At 40.0% G+C, this 19981-nt stretch overlaps 1 protein-coding gene across 4 annotated transcripts in view; it reads left to right on the top strand.

Moving 5' to 3' along the window:
* The window catches only part of TASP1 (taspase 1), a 329261-nt gene that overhangs the window by 7948 nt on the left and 301332 nt on the right, over nt 1-19981 (top strand). For 3 of the 4 annotated variants that reach the window (XR_010725983.1, XM_066234263.1, XM_066234264.1), the window contains exons 2-4: nt 10081-10299; nt 13393-13460; nt 17927-17995. Coding sequence is in view for 2 of the 4 variants with exons in the window: in XM_066234263.1 (XP_066090360.1) it covers nt 10155-10299; nt 13393-13460; nt 17927-17995 (282 nt within the window). In the remaining 2 variants the exon portion in view is untranslated. Of the gene's footprint in view, nt 1-10080; nt 10300-13392; nt 13461-17926; nt 17996-19981 lie in introns of those variants that run through there. The other variant, XM_066234265.1, reaches the window with a different exon arrangement.

Raw genomic sequence — 19981 nt, forward strand, 5'->3', positions numbered from 1 at the left:
TTAGAGTAGAAGTTACTTCATTTCTAATTAAATTAAAAACATTCCAGTAACTATTGTGAGTTGGAGGCCAGAGTTGTCCATTGGATTGCCTGTCTACTTGAGTTCTATTCCCAGTCCAGCAGAACTTTGGGGCCAGCATTTTTGGAGGAATTTATTGAGAGGACATGGTTTGCAAAGTAAATATATTTCAGATAGTCTCAGAGGGATGGTAGGTTGCTCAAGAAGTAACATATTAATTCATCTTCCACATTTTATTTTATTTTTTTGAGACAAGCTTGAGAAGCAGTGTTTTCAAATCTTTCATATATGGATGTTAAAAAGCCTATTACAACATACTATTCATTATAAAATGTAGATGTTCTAATTTTTTATTTATAAAAAAATACATCTGATGACAGTCAGAGTAGCCTGAAGATGAATAACCCACACTGCTTGGATGTGTTTTTAACTGAAGCTCTTAATTTTCCAAAGCCTGAGTTTTTATTCAGCATATTTTTGTGGGTACTAGTGGGCCCAACCTCATTTCATGTTTAGGTCAGACATGGACAGTATAGGCTGGTAGATGAACCTTAGTTATTTAAATTTAGCTGACACATGAATAAACAGAAACCTATCTTGGGGAAATAACCAAAGTCAAATAAAGGTAATTGAGGCAGTTCTTTGTGAAGTCTTTGGAAGAACATCTGTCCTTAGAAAGACAGGCACCACCACAAAACAAAAACAAAAGCAGGCATTTAAATTCACTGTTTATTTAATCAGCTCAGCACTCTTTTGTACTAAAAAAAATGTTCCCTCTGTTTATGAATAGATGTAAACATTTAATACAACAGCATATATCATTTGTCCTTTAAATTAAATGTTATGAAATAAAAATTAAATGGACTCTTTTCACCAATAATTAAAGGAAGTTAAAATACCATATTGCACCCTGGCTGGATATCTTGGTCTGTTAGAGCATCGTCCTGAGGCACAGAGGTTGCCAGTTCGACCCCTGGTCAGGGCACATACAGGAACAGACGTTCTTGTCTCTCTTCTGCTCTCTTCCTTCCTCTTTCTGCAATCAATAAAATAAGTATATTATAAAAAAGGAACCATATTGCAGTGCTTCTCATACTGTTGTATCTGAACAGCGAGATAAGAATTCTTGCCACACAATTTATCAATTAGTCAAATTAAAAATTAAGGTCTTTAATTAGCCGCCTATGCGGACCACATGGAAACCTAAGTCGTTCAAATCTGTGCAGCCCTGAACAGAGTTTGGGGCTAGGTTTTATAGGGAGAATTACATACTGATTGAGGAATGGGCAGGGGAGAAAGCATAACAGTAAAACAAAGCAGTGAAACAAGCTTTCTTACAGTGTTTATCTATAGGGTTAATTCAGGGAGAAACATTCTGAGAACACCTGCTACTTTGCAAAGCTAGTCCAATGCCAGTCTTGAAAACCAGCCTCAAGGCCAATAGGGAATAACTTACTTTCAGAAAAAGTAAGCTCTGCTATAAGTCTCTGTTTTAGATAAAGTAAGTTTGCCAAAAATTATTCATGTTTAAGAGCCTTTCTTTTCTACACTTCATTCCCTACTGGTTTTAATTAAATTTTAATGAAATCATTGATTTATTTTCATTGCTATCCTCTTGTATTGGTGTGTATTGGTTTCTGATTACTATTAATTTGATAGAGTTTATCCTCTTTCAAATAAACCTTGTTATAAAATTAATTAAACATGGCCCTACTGTCAAACAAGTTTACAACAAAGTAAGAGGACCAGTTGCTGCAGACAAGAGCTATGGTGACTAATTAAACATTCTTTGGAACTAATTCTCTGACTGTTCAAGTTCTTCTCTTTTTTATGTTTGCCCTAACCAAAGATAGGCTTTCCTTTAATTATACTAGAATTATTAGCATAGAAATAACAAGTTTCCCTTAATGCTGCACATAAGGTACCTTGTTGAAGGAAAAAGTAAATCTAAGCCTCTTCTATTTTGTAAAACTATTTCGTTTATACAAATAAATCTGAGGCATAATATTTGCTAGAATATATAATAGACTTATTCTGTTTCCTAAATCCTTTTTTTCCCTCTTTGCACAAACCACTTACAACCTGCACAAACCTTCTGCAACTTACATAAACCCTTAGCTTTCATGAACTTTCTTATCTATTCAGAAATAATTAGCTTTCATAACAACTTACTTTTTCTCTTTCTTAAAAGTATATTTATATCTTATACCTTCTCCGCGTCCCAATCCGACGCTCTATCCACTGTGCCACTGCCTGGTCAGTATACCTTATACTTTATATTATTAAAACTATACAATCTCTTCTTTAATCAGACCTCTTAATTTTAAAGATCTTAACTTTCAGTGACAACTTAAGTTAGTAATAAGCAATTTTCTTTTGAAATATGCCTCTTTTATTTTGTGATGTCCTCCCTCTAAGTAGCTTGTTGGACACATGATTAATATTTATAGGTTACTTTACAGGGGTAGCTATGAGTACATATATTTTTCATTTACTTTGTAGCTTCTTTCTTAGTGAAGGGACTCATACCCCCCCCTTCTTTATGACTCATAGCAGCACATGTATTAAATCTTAAGATGACTCACTCTGGCCTTCCCCCGATCCGAGCTTCCCCCCTTCCCAAAGTTTAATTATAAAGATGTCCCCTCACGGCGTGGTTCCTCAAGCTTCTGTCATAGGTAGACCAGCCAGCTTCTGGTATGTGGCTGAAGCAGGGCATGTCATCCTTCTCAGGGCCAACTTACAGGGGTTGGTGGGATCCATTTGCACCGTCTCTGAGGGGTTCTTCAAGGGATCCTAGGGAGAAGGGGTGTCGCTCTGCCTAATACAATTCTATGTGGGGTGGATTTTTCCTAGTATGGGGTGTATTTAGCTTCTAGCAAAACTAGAGGGAGTAAGTCAGTCCAGTTTTCACCAGTTTCTAAAATGAATTTAGTTAGCACTTCATACTCGGGACAAGTTGAAAAAATGAACTGATTTCTGAGGCCTGTAAGCACAATGTAATTTCTAATTAATGTTGAGTGCCTTTCCTACTAGCTGTGAGACCTTAGATAGAAATGTTGGCCCATTATCAGACCTAATATTAATGAGCAAGTTAAATCTGGGAATAATTTTATATAGCAATTTCTTAACAACTGTTATTGCAGTCCTATTTCTAGTAGGAAAAGCCTCTACCTACCCTGAAAAGCTGTCGATAAAAACTAATAGATACTTATATCCCTGTGCTGGTGGCTTTATCTCAGTAAAATCTATCTCCTAATGTTTTCCTGGGAAAGGTCTTTTAGTTGATTATAAAGAGGTGTCTCTGGAAATAAGCGTTCTGATAAAGTCACTAAGATTTCTAAAGACCCTACTGGTTTTAAAGCAACTTCTGTGGCTGCCTTATCTCCTTCCCGATTTCCTTTTGCCTCTATTGAGTCTGCTTTCCGGTGTCCTGGGCAATGAGCAAGTGCTACAGTGTCCAGCAACCAAATAGCTTCTAGTGAAGCTAAAATCTCTTTGTTTTTAATGTCCTTAGTAGCGGATGTCAGGAATCCTCTCTCCTTATAGATTGCTGCATGAACATGGGCAGTAGCAAAAGCATACCTACTGTCAGTGTAAATGTTGACCTTCTTTCTTTTGGCCCACCTTAACACCTGGATGAGAGCGGTAATTTCTGCCTGCTGAGCTGCAGTACCGTGGGGCAAGGCTTGGGCCCATATGGTCTCCTCAGGAGTAACTACAGCTGCCCCAGCATATCAAACCCCATCTAGGACAAAACTGGGGCCATCAGTGAATAGCTGTACTTCTGCATTAAATAGAGGTACATTAGTAAGGTCTGGTCTTGCAGTTTGAACAGAGTCTAACACTTCAGAGCAGTCATGCAAGGGGATGCTTGGTTCTTCGTCAGGCATCAGGCTTGCTGGGTTGATAGCCTGCATCTGGACAAACTTAATGTGAGGCTGTTCTATGAGCAGGACTTGATACTGTGTGATCCTAGCATTAGACATCCACCTTTCTGGAGTTCCTCTAAGCAAAGTCTCCACTGCATGTGGGGCTGTCAGGAACAGTTCTTGCCCCAGGGTTAGTTTATCTGCCTCCTTCACTAGTGTGGCAGTGGCTGCTATGGCTCAGAGACAGTTTGGCCATCCAGATGCAACAGGGTCTAGCCTCTTAGAGAGGTAAGCAATAGGTCTACTCTATGGCCCTAAAGTTTGGGCCAAAACCCCTTTTGCTATTCCTTTTCTTTTGGGAACAAAGAGCTGGAAAGGCTTGGTAATGTCTGACAAAGCCAGGGTAGGGGCCTCAGTGAGGGCCTTCTTGAGGGTTTCGAAAGCTTCTTGTTCCTTATCTGTCCAAATTAACTCTTGGGTTCCTGCTGAACAGGATTATAAAGGCTTGGCTATCTCTGCAAACTTAGATGTTTACAACCTGCAATATCCAACTGCCCTGAGAAATTCTTGAACTTCTCTCTTGCTAGTGGGGTTTGGAATTCGAAGGATTGCCTCTATATGACTGGAGGAGAGAGCGTGCTCCCCCGCCTCAATGTGGTAGCCCAGATAGGTCACCTTAGAGGTGCAGAGTTGTGCCTTCTTAGCTGACACCCGGTACCCCAGGGTCTGCAGTGTTTGTAAAAGTCCCTCAGTGGCTGTGCAGCCACTTACCTCCGTTTCCGCAGCTAGAAACAGATCATCTACATACTGTAGCAGCGTGCATTCCGGATGTTCCTGGTGGAAGGTGAGCAGGTCCTGGTGTAATGCCTCATCAAAGAGGGTCGGTGAATTCTTGAATCCCTGTGTAATCTGGTCCAGGTTAGTTGTCCTGAAATGCCTGCCTCTGGGTCATTCTACTCGAAGGCAAAGATGGGCTGACTTACAGGGGCTAAGGGGAATACTGAAGAAAGTATCTTAAATCTAAGACTGTAAAATTTCAAGTCCAGTGACAACAGACAATATGTAGGGGTTAGACACAGTGGAGTGTATTGTCTCGACTCATTTATTTACTGCCCTTAAGTCCTGGACTGAATGATAGTGTTTGGTGCCTGGCTTCTGGACAGGAAGTAAAGGGGCTTTCTATTGGGATTGGCGAGGAACAAGAATACCAGCTCCTAGTATGGGCGGTTATTCCCTTTTTAGCTTCCCTTGACAGGGTATTCCTTCACCCATATGGGGACGGCACTTGCAGTAAGCTGAACATCTACTGGGGTTTGATCCTTTGGAAGCCCAGGTGGGTTGGTTTCTGCCCAAACTGAAGGGAATCTATGCTATAGGACTGTTAAATAGTCATTTGAAACTCCTTGTTCTTTCTTAGTATCCATATTTAATAGATATTCTTCTGACAAAGGGCAAGTATGCATAAGCTGCACATGGCTGTCAGCCTCAGTGTGGAACTCAGCAGAGTTATGACTAAGAGAGATAGTAGCTTTTAGTTTTCTTAGCAAGTCTCTCCCAAGTAAAGGATAAGGACAGTCCGGAATAACCAGGAAGGAATGGGTGACAGTGCTATCTCCTAAATTGACAGTTTGTCAGGAAGTCCGTGAGCAAAGAATTGAATTCCCAGTAGCACCTTGTGTGGGCACTTGCTCCCCTGAGAGAGATTTGAGGGGGGCAGTGAGAACAGAGCGAGAAGCTCCAGTGCTAGTGAGGAAGTCTACCGGGTAGCCTCCTACTTGTAAAGACTAACAGGTACGGAGCCCTGGCCCCGTTGGTCCTCCTTAGATTAAGGATTCTTGGGTCTGCTGTAACTTTTCTTTCAGCTTTGGACAGTCTTTGTTCCAATGTCCTTCTTTACAGTAAGCTCACTGATTTGTGCTAAACTTAGGCTTCCTTTTCTTTTTATTCTGGTGTTCTAAAACAGCTACAACTACCTTTGTTATTTTCTTAGTCTGTTTCTCCTCAGGGGTGTCTCTGTTATTATAAACTTTCTGAGCTATTTCTAACCATTGGGAAATCACTTGTCCCAGGAAGGCTTCTGATTTTTGTAGCTTCCTCCTGATATCTGGAGCAGACTGTGACACTGAAGCTAAGTTAAGTGCCCTAGCATTCTCTGGTGCTTCAGGGTCTAGAGGTGTGCAGACCCTGTAAGCTTCTTGCAGTCTCTCTAAGAAAGCTGAGGGAGTTTCCTGGGGGCCCTGGATAACCTCTGACACCTTAGACAGATTCATGGGTTTCTTAGCAGCTCCCCTGATCCCGGCTATCAGAAACTGGTGAAAAGTGTTCAAAGCTTCCCGTTCCACAGTAGTGTTAGGGTCCCGTTTAGGCCGGACAACGGGAAATACCTTATCAAGGTGGTCCCGATTGTCCTCCTCAGAGCCATTTCTCCCCAGCATGACAGCTTTTCTAGCTTCTGATATTATTCTTTTTCTCTTTTCAGTAGTAAACAAAGTAACTAAAAGCTGCTGGCACTCGTCCCAGGTGGGGCAATGTGTGTACAGCACAGGTTCCAACAGTCCTGTTATAGGCTGAGACTTGTCCAGGCTGGATGGAGCCAACGGAGGAGGGAGATATGGAGGGGGCAATCCTGAACCTTCCTGAACAGCTTATAAAACAGGGGCCTTCTTGTCTGATTTTGGGGCTATTGCTAGCAAAACATGATGACCGTCTCTGATAGCACAGCCTTTCATCCAGGGAGGGGGATTTTCTACCAGAGCCCTCCACTGATCTATATATGGGAACAGGTCTGGGTGGCCCAGTGGCTTAGCTGTTACATTCCATATGGCTCTGACATCTCTATGATCTAATGAGCCCTGTTTTGGCCATTTTACCACAAAGAATGGTCATTCTAGTTCACAAAGAGTTCAAAGTCACCCCTTGCTTAGTTTTACAACATAATCATCAGAAAATCCAAATTTGAAATTCTTAAACATACACTCAAGAGGAGTTTGACTCTTTGCCCTTCCCCCATAGTTACAAACAATATGAGTACAAATGAACTTCCCAACGTGACAAAAGGGGTCATGAACCCAGGTTTGTGCCAGTTCTGTAAAATGTCCCTTGTTGGAGCATATCCTGTAGAACCAAAGAACAAAGTTTCAGACAAAAAGGAAGAAGGTGCTCGTGGAGAGCCACAGACTGGAAACTCAGGCTCTGGTACCTGAGATCTTTATTCACACATTTACTTGGGTTTTCAACACAGACAATACCAAAACAAAGCAAAGAACAAGATCTCGGCAGGAGTAAAATCAGAGAGGGATGAAAATAAAGGTCCTCTATCCAGAGAAGAATACAGGAAGGAGGACCCGAAGAGGGACCGAACCAGGAGATGTCTCTTAGGATACCCTGTAAAAATAAACAGAAGCAGCAAAACAGACAGAGGGCGGACATACAGAAGCAAATTCAAATGTGTCCTGGGAAGCTTGAGGTGGGACTCAGTCCCAGCAACTGCCTCCCCAGAGCACACAGATCCCTCTTTCAGATGACTCTCCGCCAGCGTCTTGGCACTGGAGAGCCTATTGTGTGAATTCAGTCATGTCTGATCCTCAATCACAATAGTACAGACGGCTAGCCACAGACAGGCAGATTACAGATTGAGCAGATTGCAAATCTGCTCTGCTTACCTCCGGAGGCTTTCTTGATGACTCCAAATGGGTGGATGGGCATGCTGACTGTCTACGGCTGACTGTTGGTCAGACAGAAAGACCAGCGGGGCCCTGGAACGTCTCAGGTGGCACCTCCCTGGTAGGTTTCTGCTCCCAGCAACCGGACCCAGGAGGTCAGCACCCCGCTTGAGTTGCAAAGACAAAAAGACAAATGAGTCCAAATGACTCTTGCTCTTAACTCTCTGGAGACTTCATATATTGTATTGGAACAGTGAGATGAGAGATCTTGCCACACAATCAATCAATTAGCCACGTTAAGAAATTAGGAGTCTTTAATTAGCCGGCTACGCTGACCGCATGGAAACGTAAGTTGTTCAAATCTGTGTGGCCCTGAACACAGTTTTGGATTAGGTTTTATAGGGAGAATTACATACTGACTGAGAAATGGGGAGGAGAGAAAGCATAGCAGTAAAACAAAGCAGTGAAACAAACTTTCTTACAATGTTTATCTATAGGGTTAATTCAGGGAGAAACATTCTGAGAACACCTATTACTTCCCAAAGCTAGTCCAAGGCCACAGCCTGGAAAACCAGCCTCAAGGCCAATAGGGAGTAACTTACTTTCAGAAAAAGTAAGTTCTGCTATAAGTCTCTTTGTTTTAGAGAAAGTAAATTTGCCAAAAATTATTCATGTTTAAGAGCCTTTTTTTTTCTACAATACCATCTCTGTTGTAAAGGAGTAGCTTCAAAAATTTTTATTTAGTGGACATTTCTTTCATAAAATGCAAAAACAAAGAACCTAAAACCAAAGAAAAATCCAAACAAAACTGAAATATGGAAATGTGACGGAAAGATAAAAATAAAAGCTCAAATTTTTATTAGCGTTAACCAATAAAACTATTTCAAAAATATAAGTATAAATAAAACACAAGGAAATAGAAAAATACAAAACTAAATTATTTATTGAAAATGTGCATATAAAGCAATTTAATATACTAGTAAAATAATATTTTATTTCAGACCGGAGGCAGAGCACAGTTTGAACACCACTGCTTTTTGGATTAGGCTGCTAAGTCTCTTTGTGTTACTATTGATGCATGATATTGGAAAGAAGGATTGATTCTGCCCCTCCCTGTATGAAATGTGTTCTGCCATGGTTCATGGTTATTGTTGTTAAGCCAAGATTGCTTGAAATTTGTGAGCCTGTGAGGAAAATCAGAAACTTTGTGGTACAGTGGTACCTTGAGATACGAATTTAATTCGTTCTGTAACTGATTAAAAAAAAAATTCGTTCTGTAACTGATCTCGTAAGTCAGTCAACTCGTATATCAAACTATCAAACTGCCGATACTGGACCCCTGTGCCAACGAGTGGCCGCTTCCTGAATCACGACTCCGTATCTCGGAATTTCGCTAGGATCTGGTACAAAAATACAGACCGAGTCGCAGCTCGTATCTTTTGTCTTTTTTTTTTTTAATTTACTTATTCATTTTTAGAGAGGAGAGAGAGAGGGAGAGAGAGAGAGAGGGAGGAAGAAAGAGGAGAGGGGAGGAGCTGGAAGCATCAACTCCCATATGTGCCTTTACCAGGCAAGCCCAGGGTTTCGAACCGGTGACCTCAGCATTTCCAAGTTGACGCTTTATCCACTGCTGCACCATAGGTCAGGCTACAGCTTGTATCTCAAATTTGTTATGTTGGTCTGTTTGTATCTCAATGTACCACTGTATAAGTTGCTTGTCATTTATTTCATTAAATTTTATTTTTCATTATTTATCTTTTGTGAACCTCAGAAATAATGCTTTCATAAAAGTTAGCAAATATTTGCACACACTATTTAAAATTCCTGAGTAGTCATATAATTTAGTTAGTGTTTGTGTTTTATAGTTAAGCTGTGGAGCATTAGACTGTTCGCTTAGGGGGTTCTTCACAGACAGTGTGAATGTCTATGTTGCTTCATTTCTTTAAGCAGCAATTTATAGATCTTAAATGTTCTCATGGCACAAAATTTGTAATTATATTGAGGTGATAGATGTGTAAACTAACCTATTGTGAAAATAGTTTTTGCAGCATATATGAGTATCAATCATCACGTACACCTTAAATGTACATAAAATTTTACCTATCAATTATATCTCAATAATGCTGAAAAAAATGTAAGTAGCAATCTAGGCTTTATACTAAGGCTTGGTGCTATTAGCACTGCCTGTGATTCTCGAATGTCCCACAGATTATTAGTATTTTTTTGGAGGGAGTTGAAAGTGATATTTAAGTTATATTGAGATTTTTTTTAAATGTAGATAGAAAGAAAGATAAAATAACTTTGGTCTTGGTATGAAGTCTTTTTATAGTAGTTCATTTGTTATATGACTTTAGGCAAGTACTGTCAGTAGAAAGACATTTAAATTCTAACCTTTTTATATTCTTTGTATTACCTAGTTAAATAACTTAAAATTTGAATTTTTGAAAGTTATCTTTGCATTAATTTGTATATGTTATGTATGTGCTAGTGGAAAGGAATGCATACCATCTCTGTGTGTTTTCCTTTAGGGTAAATCCTCTCCTGCAGTTACTTTTGGATGGAAATATGCTCTTTTTCCGATAGAAGATGGTAAACTTGGAGAATGACCATGGAGAAGGGGATGAGTTCTGGAGAACGGCTGCCTTCCAGATCATCTCAGGTCTCGGCTGCTAAAATAACAGCCAAAGAGTTGGAAACAAAGCAGTCCCATAAAGAGAAGCTAGGGGGCTTCGTGCTGGTGCATGCAGGTAAGCTCCGAGTTGAGTGAGTTGGAAGCCATCTTAATAATTAATTTTTTTTCTTTCTTGCCTTGAGATACACTGAAAATTGAATTTCACCTTGGGTGGAAGCACAGTTCCAGAGATGAATTGAAACCAAAGAGACTGACTTTGATATAGTGAGGGCCTCCCCTAATTACCCACTTGGACGATCTTGTAATGACAGCCCTTCCTATTTCTTCTTCACTCCCTTACCCTATTACTTACTTTTACCCTATGTAATAAATATAGTTAGGTAATGTTAAGCTCAAAGTATTTTTTAAACTCTGGTTTGTAGGTTCAAAAATAATACTGCTCAAAAAATTTTATTGACTTTTGTATTTGACTATGACCATCTTAGAGTGTATTTACACAGTCTTAGAGCTAGTTTGCCTTTTTAATATGATATGTCAGAAACCTTAAAACTAGGGAGATTGAGTGGCTTCCGCCACATGGCTAGTTCCTCCTAGAGCCAGGCTGAGAAACCCTGAAGAGGCCTTTCAGCCCAGGTGTGGTGCTTTTAGCAATGTATCAGCCTACAGTCTACTTCAGAGGACCAGAAGGACAGATACTATGAAGTTGAACCTTTGGACTCTTCATCCTTGAAAGGTGTTGGGTTTTAGAGCTGTGTATCTTTGCCCAGGTCTGTTCAGCAGGCTTTTTTTTTTTTTTTAATTTCCTTTCTCTTTAGTCATTTTTATTTGCTTGTCTTAAGATTCTAAAGTTTATGACCTCCCTGAAGGAAGAAGGAATGGCTGAGTCTCTTCTTAATTTTCCATAGACAGTCAAGCAGTATGGGAGCAAGATTGGCTTTGACATGGGGCTGAGGAGTAGAATTGCTTGTTCTTGTCAAACTGATGTCTTACCTGGTTGGTAACCTGTGTTTAGACTGGACAACTTGGGACATCAAATCCAGAATTAGAAAAAATGGATTCAATTTCCTTTTCTTTCAAATCATTTTCCAAAAAAAATGAAGTAGAGTTATAGAAATAATCCAGGGACTAGAAGAACCCCTGACCTTCAGACTCCGAGGGCAGTGATTTCTTTTAGTATACCATGTCGAAGGTACATCTTTCATGGTACCCAGTGAGTTATTTTAATCAGAATGAGTATTTGAAAATTGTACAAGGAAGTCTGAAATTTATAACAAGCAGCAAGATAGAGCTTTTGAGTAGTTGGGAAGTGCTGGTTTCTATGACTCTCATGGTGGTATCTATCCTTTCTCAGACACACACTGGACAGTAATGGCTCCAGGATAGAGCTGGTGCTGGGGGCCAGCAGTAATGAGAGGGACTGGGGGTTATGGCAGGATTGTGAGGTTCCAGCTGAGCTAGTGACCTTTGGGCTCAAGCCAGCGGCCATGGGGTCATGTCTATGATCCCATGTGTATGACCCCATGCTCAAGGCAGCGACCCTGTGCTCAAGCCATGACCTTGGGTTTTGAGCCTAGGTCCTCTGCATCCTAGGCCAAAGATCTGTCCATTGCAACACTGCCAGGATGTAGTTTTCTTTTTTTTATTGATTTTAATTTACAGTATTGTGTTTATATAGATTCAAGTGTCCCACCGAATACATCCCCCACCCTTGTGTTCCCCTCAACATCCCTTTTGCCCCCTCTCCCCAACACCCTCCCCCCTTCCCTCCCGGATTTGCTTTCCTGCTCTCTATATTGCTGTTATGTGTATATAATTTCACCAATCTCCCTTTTCTGATCTTTTCTTGTTGTACTCTCATGGAGCTTGGGTGGGGATAGGGTGGGGATGGGGTAGTGTGGGGAGGAATAGGGTTCAGAACTTTGATTAGAAGCCTAATTATTAGGACACTTTAAGTACTTTTGTCTTGGTTTCTTTCTTATTTAGATCATTCTCAGATCTGTGACTAAGCATCTATTAATGTTTTTAGTGAAATAAATTTCAGAGCCATTCTCTGAGGAAGTTACTTGGTGTTTGATTAAGAGCCAGGGAGCAACAGAATTTCTATGTTTGTATGTATGTATGTATGTATGTATCTATCTATCTATCTATCCTCTATCTACCTACCTACCTATCAATCATCTATCTATTTATCTATCCATCAATCATCTATCTATCTACCTACCTACCTATCAATTATCTATCTATCTATCTATCTATCTATCTATCTATCTATTATTTAGAAATTAAATTTAATGGGGTTGCATTGATCAATAAAGATAAATAGACTTCAGGTGATCCTCTCTATAGCATTTGAATTATTGATTGTGTACCCATCACCCAAAATCAAATAATTTTTAATCTCCATGTATTGTCCCTCTCTACAGAATTTCTAACAGGCAGTCGTTAATGTGCCACCTTGAGGCTTCAGAGACACTCTGGGCTTGAATTCCTGAAGGAGAGAGGACGTAAGGGTGTGGGCAGGAGTGGTAGCATTGGTGGTGGTTGTGGAGTGGTAAATGCTATTTAAGAGACTACCAGGTTTTGTGAACTTACTTTTAAGAATTCTGGATTCCCAAATTGCAGGTGCTTTCTGAAGGTCAACAGAGAATAACTTGAAGGGACTCTTTTTCCTGACACTCCCTGGGTTATTAACTCCAGGCCAAAAGACTCCTGACTTTGGAGAGAAGTTATTCAAAAGGAGATGACCTTGGGGTGAAATCTCTTTGGAGACATGAGCTATTTCTAGTGCCCAGGAAAATAGCATTTGAAAAAGAAGATAAGACATGGTATTAAAAAGCGTTATGGTGGCCTGACCTGTGGTGGCGCAGTGGATAAAGCGTCAACCTGGAAATGCTGAGGTCGCCGGTTCGAAACCCTGGGCTTGCTTGGTCAAGGCACATATGGGAGTTGATGCTTCCAGCTCCTCCCCCCTTCTCTCTCTCTGTCTCTTCTCTCTTTCTCTCCCTCTGTCTCTCCCTCTCCTCTCTAAAATGAATAAATAAATAAAAAAAGAAAAAGGGTTATGGTGGAGAAAGAAGCTACAAGCATTAGACAGTTAAGACAATAATGTTGTCACTAGGAGAGCATCAGTTTGTATGAGCTACATATATATGCAAGTTTTCTGACATTTTAACGAATACTAATAATTGGTTGGTTTGTTCCACTACAGGTGCAGGTTATCATTCTGAATCCAAAGCCAAGGAATATAAACATGTGTGCAAACGAGCTTGTCAAAAGGTATGATTACATACATTTCAGTTTTCACTATAAAGCAGCTTTTCCTTGAAATTAAGAATTTTTTTCTTTTTCTTTTTTTTAAGTGAGAGGAGGGAGATAGTGAGACAGACCTCTGCATGTGCCCCGACCAGAATCTACCTGGCAGCCCCTGTCTGGGGCCAATGCACTCAGAACAGCTGAGCCATCCTCAGTGCCTGGGCCGACCCTTGAACCAATGAAGTTACTGACTGTGGGAGGGGAAGAGAGAGAAGGGGAAGAGAGGAGGAGACAAGCAGATGGTTGCTTCACTTGTGCTCTGACTGGGGATTGAACCTGGGATGTCCACATGTTCGGCCAGTGCTCTATCTACTGAGCGAGGGCCGAAATTCAAAATTTTTTTTTCTTTTTTACACAGAGACAGAGAGAGAGTCAGAATGAGGGATAGATAGGGACAGACAGGAACGGAGAGAGATGAGAAGCATCAATCATCAGTTTTTCGTTGCGACACCTTAGTTGTTCATTGATTGCTTTCTCATATGTGCCTTGACTGTGGACCTTCAGCAGACCAAGTAACCCCTTGCTCGAGCCAGCGACCTTGGGTCCAAGCTGGTGAGCTTTTGCTCAAACCAGATGAGCCCGCGCTCAAGCTGGCGACCTGGGGGTCTTGAACCTGGGTCTTCCGCATCCCAGTCTGATGCTCTATCCACTGCGCCACCGCCTGGTCAGGCCGAAATTCAAAATTTTAAGGCTTGATTTATAAGATATTATTTGGTTTGGACCATAAAATAATTTTTCTCATATTTGTGAGGTCTTGTTTTGGTTTTGTTTTGTATTTTTTTATTCTTCAAATCATGCTTAGATCTTTCTTCCTCAGATTAATGTCTATATTTTTGGAATTATGGGCAGATAAAAATATATCTTTTAATATTTGCAAAGGGGAAGAAAAAAATATCAAGAAGTGAAAATGGGTACTTTTCTTAGGGAGATTTTCCTGTATATTTTCTTTTTGTTTTTCATCACATAGTTTGTATCTTAGAAATTTGTTGTCATTCCTAAGTTAGCTTTGCCCTTGTACTCAGTTGAACTTTATTTCTCTTTGGTTTTTGAGGTTTTGCTGAATTGTTGAATATTTAATGTGGAATCAGGAATGGGATCAGAAGACATACTGTTTGCTTTTATTTTGATCCTGACTATATAATCTTGTGAAAACTTTCATTTACTTTTATTTAAATAGAATATTAATTGGGTATTGTATATCAAGTAAATTAGTCTCTCAGCTCTTTTTTTTTTTTTTGTATTTTTCTGAAGTTGGAAACTGGGAGGCAGTCAGACAGACTCCCGCATGCGCCTGACCGGGATCCACCTGGCACGCCCACCAGGGGGCAATGCTCTGCCCATCTGGGGTGTCACTCTGTTGTGACCAGAGCCATTCTAGTGCCTGAGGCAGAGGCCATGGAGCCATCCTCAGTGCCTGGGCCATCTTTGCTCCAATAGAGCCTTGGCTGTGGGAGGCGAAGAGAGAGACAGAGAGGAAGGAGAGGGAGAGTGGTGGAGAAGCAGATGGGCGCCTCTCCTGTGTGCCCTGGCCGGGAATCGAACCCAGGACTTATGCACGCCAGGCTGACGCTCTACCACTAAGCAAACCGGCCAGGGCCAGTCTCTCAGCTCTTTTGATTTATATTTACATATCATTTAAAAGAAAGATTATACTTTATCAGAGGTCCAAGCTTTTCCTTACAAATGAAATCTCATTAATAAGAACATTGTGTTATAGGGATTTTTTCTAATATAATGAAGCTAAAAGTTCTCTAAGCTCTTGTATTTTTTTTACCTTATTTTCAAAGTGTGAAATCTTTTTATTATCTGAAAAATGTTTTATTAATAAAGAACTTCTATAGTCCTAGAAACCTAATACATTTGGAGTATACAACAGCTTCCTCAGTTTATATAATGAATAAACTTCTTTTGTAAAATGTTTGTTTCCATCTGAGGATTCTGAAATGCCTCTGTGATTGGGAGTCACTGTTTCTTTTAATAGGTAGAGGTGGGGAGAGTAGTAACAGTGGGAAGAAAAATTAGGAGTTTAGCCTGAGATTCAATTGTCTGTATAAAATATGAATTGTCAGGCTATTTGAATCAATCTGGATTCATATAATGTCTAGCTATTTGAATTGCACTGTGATGAATGAATTTCTTTCACTTACTAAATTTCTTGCACTTTGCATTTAGTGGCTATTTCCCCGTTGTCTCAGTTTGAATATTAAGTAAGCTATATCATAAATTATCCTGAATATAATAAATACTTGCTTGTTGTAAATCTAGGTAGTTTATATCTTAAAGTATAGAATAGAAATAGTGGTCATTTTTTATTAACTCTAAATGTCCTTTATACTTCTTTAAGCCTTTGGAAAGTTTTTGGGTATGTTTGAGAAGTTGTGGTTTTACTTTTTTCCCCTCCTTTTTATTGAATTTACTGGGGTGACACTGGTTAACAGAAGTATACAGGTACAGGTGGACAGTTCTGTGTCATTGTCTGTACAGTATATTGTGTGTTCACCACCCTGAGTCAAATCTTTGTCCATCCTCACTGTACCCACCTCCACCTCTCCTCCACCCCAACCCCTGACAATCACCACACTGTTGTTCCTGTCCATGAGTGCTTTTTTACCTTTTCTTCTTCTTTTTTGATCAATCCCTCCACTGCCCCTGTTCAGTTCCCTGCACTTTGACAGCTGTCAGCCTGCTCTCTATGTATGAGTCTGTCTCTGTTTTGCTTGTTAGTTCATTTTGTTTGTTAGATTCCACATACGAGTGACATTGTGTGGTACCTGTCTTTCTCTGACTGGCTTATTTCACTTAGCCTAATGCTCTCCAGGTCCACCCATCTTAGCAAAAGCTAAGATTTCCATTTTTTCCTTTATGGCTGAATATTATTCCATTGTGTACATGTACTGTAGCTTTTTAATCCACTCAATTCCTGATGGACACCTGGGCTGCTTCCAAATATTGGCTATTACAAATAATGCTGCAGTGAACATAGAGGTACATATATTCTTCCAAATTAGTATTTTGTGTTTTTTTGGATAAATTCCCAGAAGTGGGATTGCTGGGTCATGAAGCAGTTCCATTTTTAATTATTTGAGGTAACTCCATATTTTTTTCCACAATAGAGTCCCCACTAATAGTGCATGAAGGGAGGTTCCCTTTTCTCTACATCTTCGCCAGCACTTGTTTGTTGATTTATTGATGGTAGCCATTCTGACAGGTGTGAGGTGATGTCTTATTGTAGTTTTAATTTGCATTTTTCTGATAATTAGTGTTGTTGAGCATCTTTTTATTTTTTATTTTTTCTGAAGTGAGAAACTGGGAGGCACAGAGACAGACTCTTGCATGTGCCCTGACCAGGATCCACCTGGCAACCTCACTAGAGGGCGGTATTCTGCCCATCTGGGGCCTCTGCTCCATTGCAACCAGAGCTATTCTAGAACCTTAGGTGGAGTTCTAGAGCCATCCTCAGAGCCTGGCCCAACTTGGCTCCAATGGAGCCTTGGCTGCGGGAGGGAAGGAGAGAGATAGAGAGAAAGGAGAGAGGGAAGGGTGGAGAAGCAGATGGGTGTATCTCCTGTGTGCCCTGAACGGTTATCGAACCTGGGACATCCACACGCCAGGCTGACGCTCTACCACTGAGCCAACTGGCCAGGGCCATGTTGAATATATTTTCATAAGTCTATTTGCCATCTATATGTTCTCTTTGGAGAAATGTCTATTCAGATCCTTTGCCCATTTTTTTAATTGGATTGATTTTTTGGTGTTGATATTTTAAAGTTCTTTATAAATTTTGGATATTAACCCATTATCAGATGCCTCATTGGCAAATATCTTCTTCTATTCAGTGAGTTGTTTTTCTTTTTTTTGTGTGTGACAGACAAAAAGACAGAGGGGACAGATAGGGACAGACAAGCAGGAAGGAAGAGAGGAGAAGCATTCATTCCTCTTTGCATTTCCTTAGTTGTTCATTGATTGTTTTCTCTTATGTGCCTTGACGGGGGGTAGGGGGGGTCTACAGCAGAAGTGAATGACCCTTTGCTCAAGCCAGCAACCTTGGGCTTCAAGCCAGCAACCATGGGGTCATGTCTATGATCCCCCGCTCAAGCCAGAGACCCTGTGCCCAAGCTGGCTGAGCCCGCGCTCAAGCCAGCGACTCTGGGATTTTGAACCTGGGTTCTCTGTGTCCTAGTCTGATGCTCTGTCTACTGCGTCATAGCATGGTCAGGCTGTTTTTTCATTTTGTTGATGGTTTTCTTTGTTATGCAATTACTTTTTAGTTTGATATAATCCTATTTGCGTATCTTTTCTATTGTTTGTCTTGTCTGAGGAAATATATCAGAAAACATATTGCTATGAGAAATGTCTGAGGTTTTATTTACTGCCTATGTTTTCAAGAAGTTGGGTTTTTACAATGAATATCTCTCCCCTTGGTTTCACAGGCAATTGAAAAGCTACAGGCTGGTGCTCTTGCTACAGATGCAGTGACTGCAGCTCTGGTGGAACTTGAGGTATTTCTTTTCTCTATGTTTTATTTAAAATATTTGTTTCTTAAATGACATAAAATTGTTAAGTTAGTCAACCATCAATTATATGACCAGTTTTTACCAACAATATTAACAAAGTTGTGAAGAAGCCTATGATATTGTTAGGTTGTTTTTAATTGGAGGACTTCTCTGAAAGTTTGTTAAATTCCTTTTTTGCCCTGTTTTGTGAGATTCATAAATACAGAAGTTACTGGCTACTAATGTTACTGGGTATTTATATTTCCTCCATAATTTTTGTAGGAAAATTCCTGAATTGAACTCACTCCAAAGTAATACATGTTTAGAAAACAAATTTCCAACTGTTTAGAAGTGTCTAAAGTGGAAGGGTAGTGTACGGCCATCCCACCCGGAATGTGCCTGATCTTGTCTAAAGTGGAGGGGCAAGTTTCCTTAGCAACCTGATGGTACAATATGTATTCTGACGCTATGCTCTGTGAAGTATGTCTTATTCAGTGTGGTTGTTAGGTTGGCCTCCAGTTAACTGCAGCCACCGGGGAATTCAGTGGGGAGGCACTCAGGTTTGCTGTAATTCTTTGTACTCCAGAGTGAAGATTTCTTAGTTTCCTTAGCATGGAACCTTGACAGTGAGTTTGTCCAGGGAATGTTGGGTCCTTCAGAGGACCAACTTCTGTGCTCAGACTTAGAGTGGATAGATTTGTGTAAGTCAATTTAGAAGGTTATAGTGAACAAATAGTTTTTTGGTTGAGAAGACTACTTGGGAAATCAAATAAGACAGGAAGATAAAATAGTGATGAGTTTCAGGAGATGGAGCAGATCTTCCTAAATGGACTGGATTGAGGTCCTTGTGTTTAAGCTCTCATATCAGGGCACAGATCCTATCATGCCAGGCGTTGCTTTCCCCTGTGAGAATTGCCCAGGAGTTTGCCAAGAATCTTAGCCATGTTTTCTGTTCTTCTCTTCCTTTATTGTGAAGCTGCACTTTTGATCATGCCTTATAGATTTTAATCTTTCCCATTAACATTTTCAGTTTGGCTTAGTCAAGGAAGGTAAACAGATGTAGTGGGAACCAGTTCTGTTGTAGTTTGGTCCTTAAGGCATCTGACTTCGAGATATGTGATCTCCTATTGTAACTGATGCTAGCTCTACCAGTCATTAGCCATGTATCTCTGGGAACCACACAATCTCTCCTTGATCCGGTTTTTCTGTTTATAATCTGGGGGTAATCCCTGCCCTACAGAGTTGTGATGACTGAGTTCACCTGACAGTCACTCAGAACAGTGTGTGGTTCATAATAAACACTTTATAACTATTGGAAATTATTAATTACTATTATGAGGTGCTTTGGAAAAGGCATATATGAAGTGAATATTTTAGTAACTATTAATGACAAGCTTTATAGTATGAAAGAAAGATTTCTTATATATTGTGGATAAAAGGGAAAAGAAATGCAAGAAAGATTGATGTATACTTACCACTGAACAACATTGACTCAGCACATTCACACAAGGAAAGCTTCATCTAATTTAATTCATTTGTTAATCGCAAATCACTCTCCTTTGTGCAGAAGGTGGTTTCCCGAGATGAGCTGAGGTTGCGGTTGTGGGGTCCCTGTGGGTCTGGGGAAGAAAGGTTAATGAAGAGCAGGGGGATATACTGGAATGGCAGCCATGAGCGCAGAATTAAGATTTAGTTTTTCTTTTATTTTTCATTTGAGCATAACTTTAATTTCCCCAAGTCATACTTATATCATGTTGCATATTTCAGTATATTTTTCCACTGTGATGTATTATATCAGTCCTATTTTTAAAAGTTTCCTTATTTATACTTAAACTATTTAAAATACATTTTGGAATACTATATTATAAAGTAAGTGAACTTTATAATATTGAATGATAACCTGTGTTTTTTAAGAGTGTGGAAATGAAGGTTTTTTTTTTAAAGAAATATATACAATATTTTATTATTTTTATTGTTATATGGATAATGGTA

This window comes from Saccopteryx bilineata, chromosome 6 (genome assembly GCF_036850765.1).
Source record: "Saccopteryx bilineata isolate mSacBil1 chromosome 6, mSacBil1_pri_phased_curated, whole genome shotgun sequence".
NCBI lineage: Eukaryota > Metazoa > Chordata > Mammalia > Chiroptera > Emballonuridae > Saccopteryx > Saccopteryx bilineata.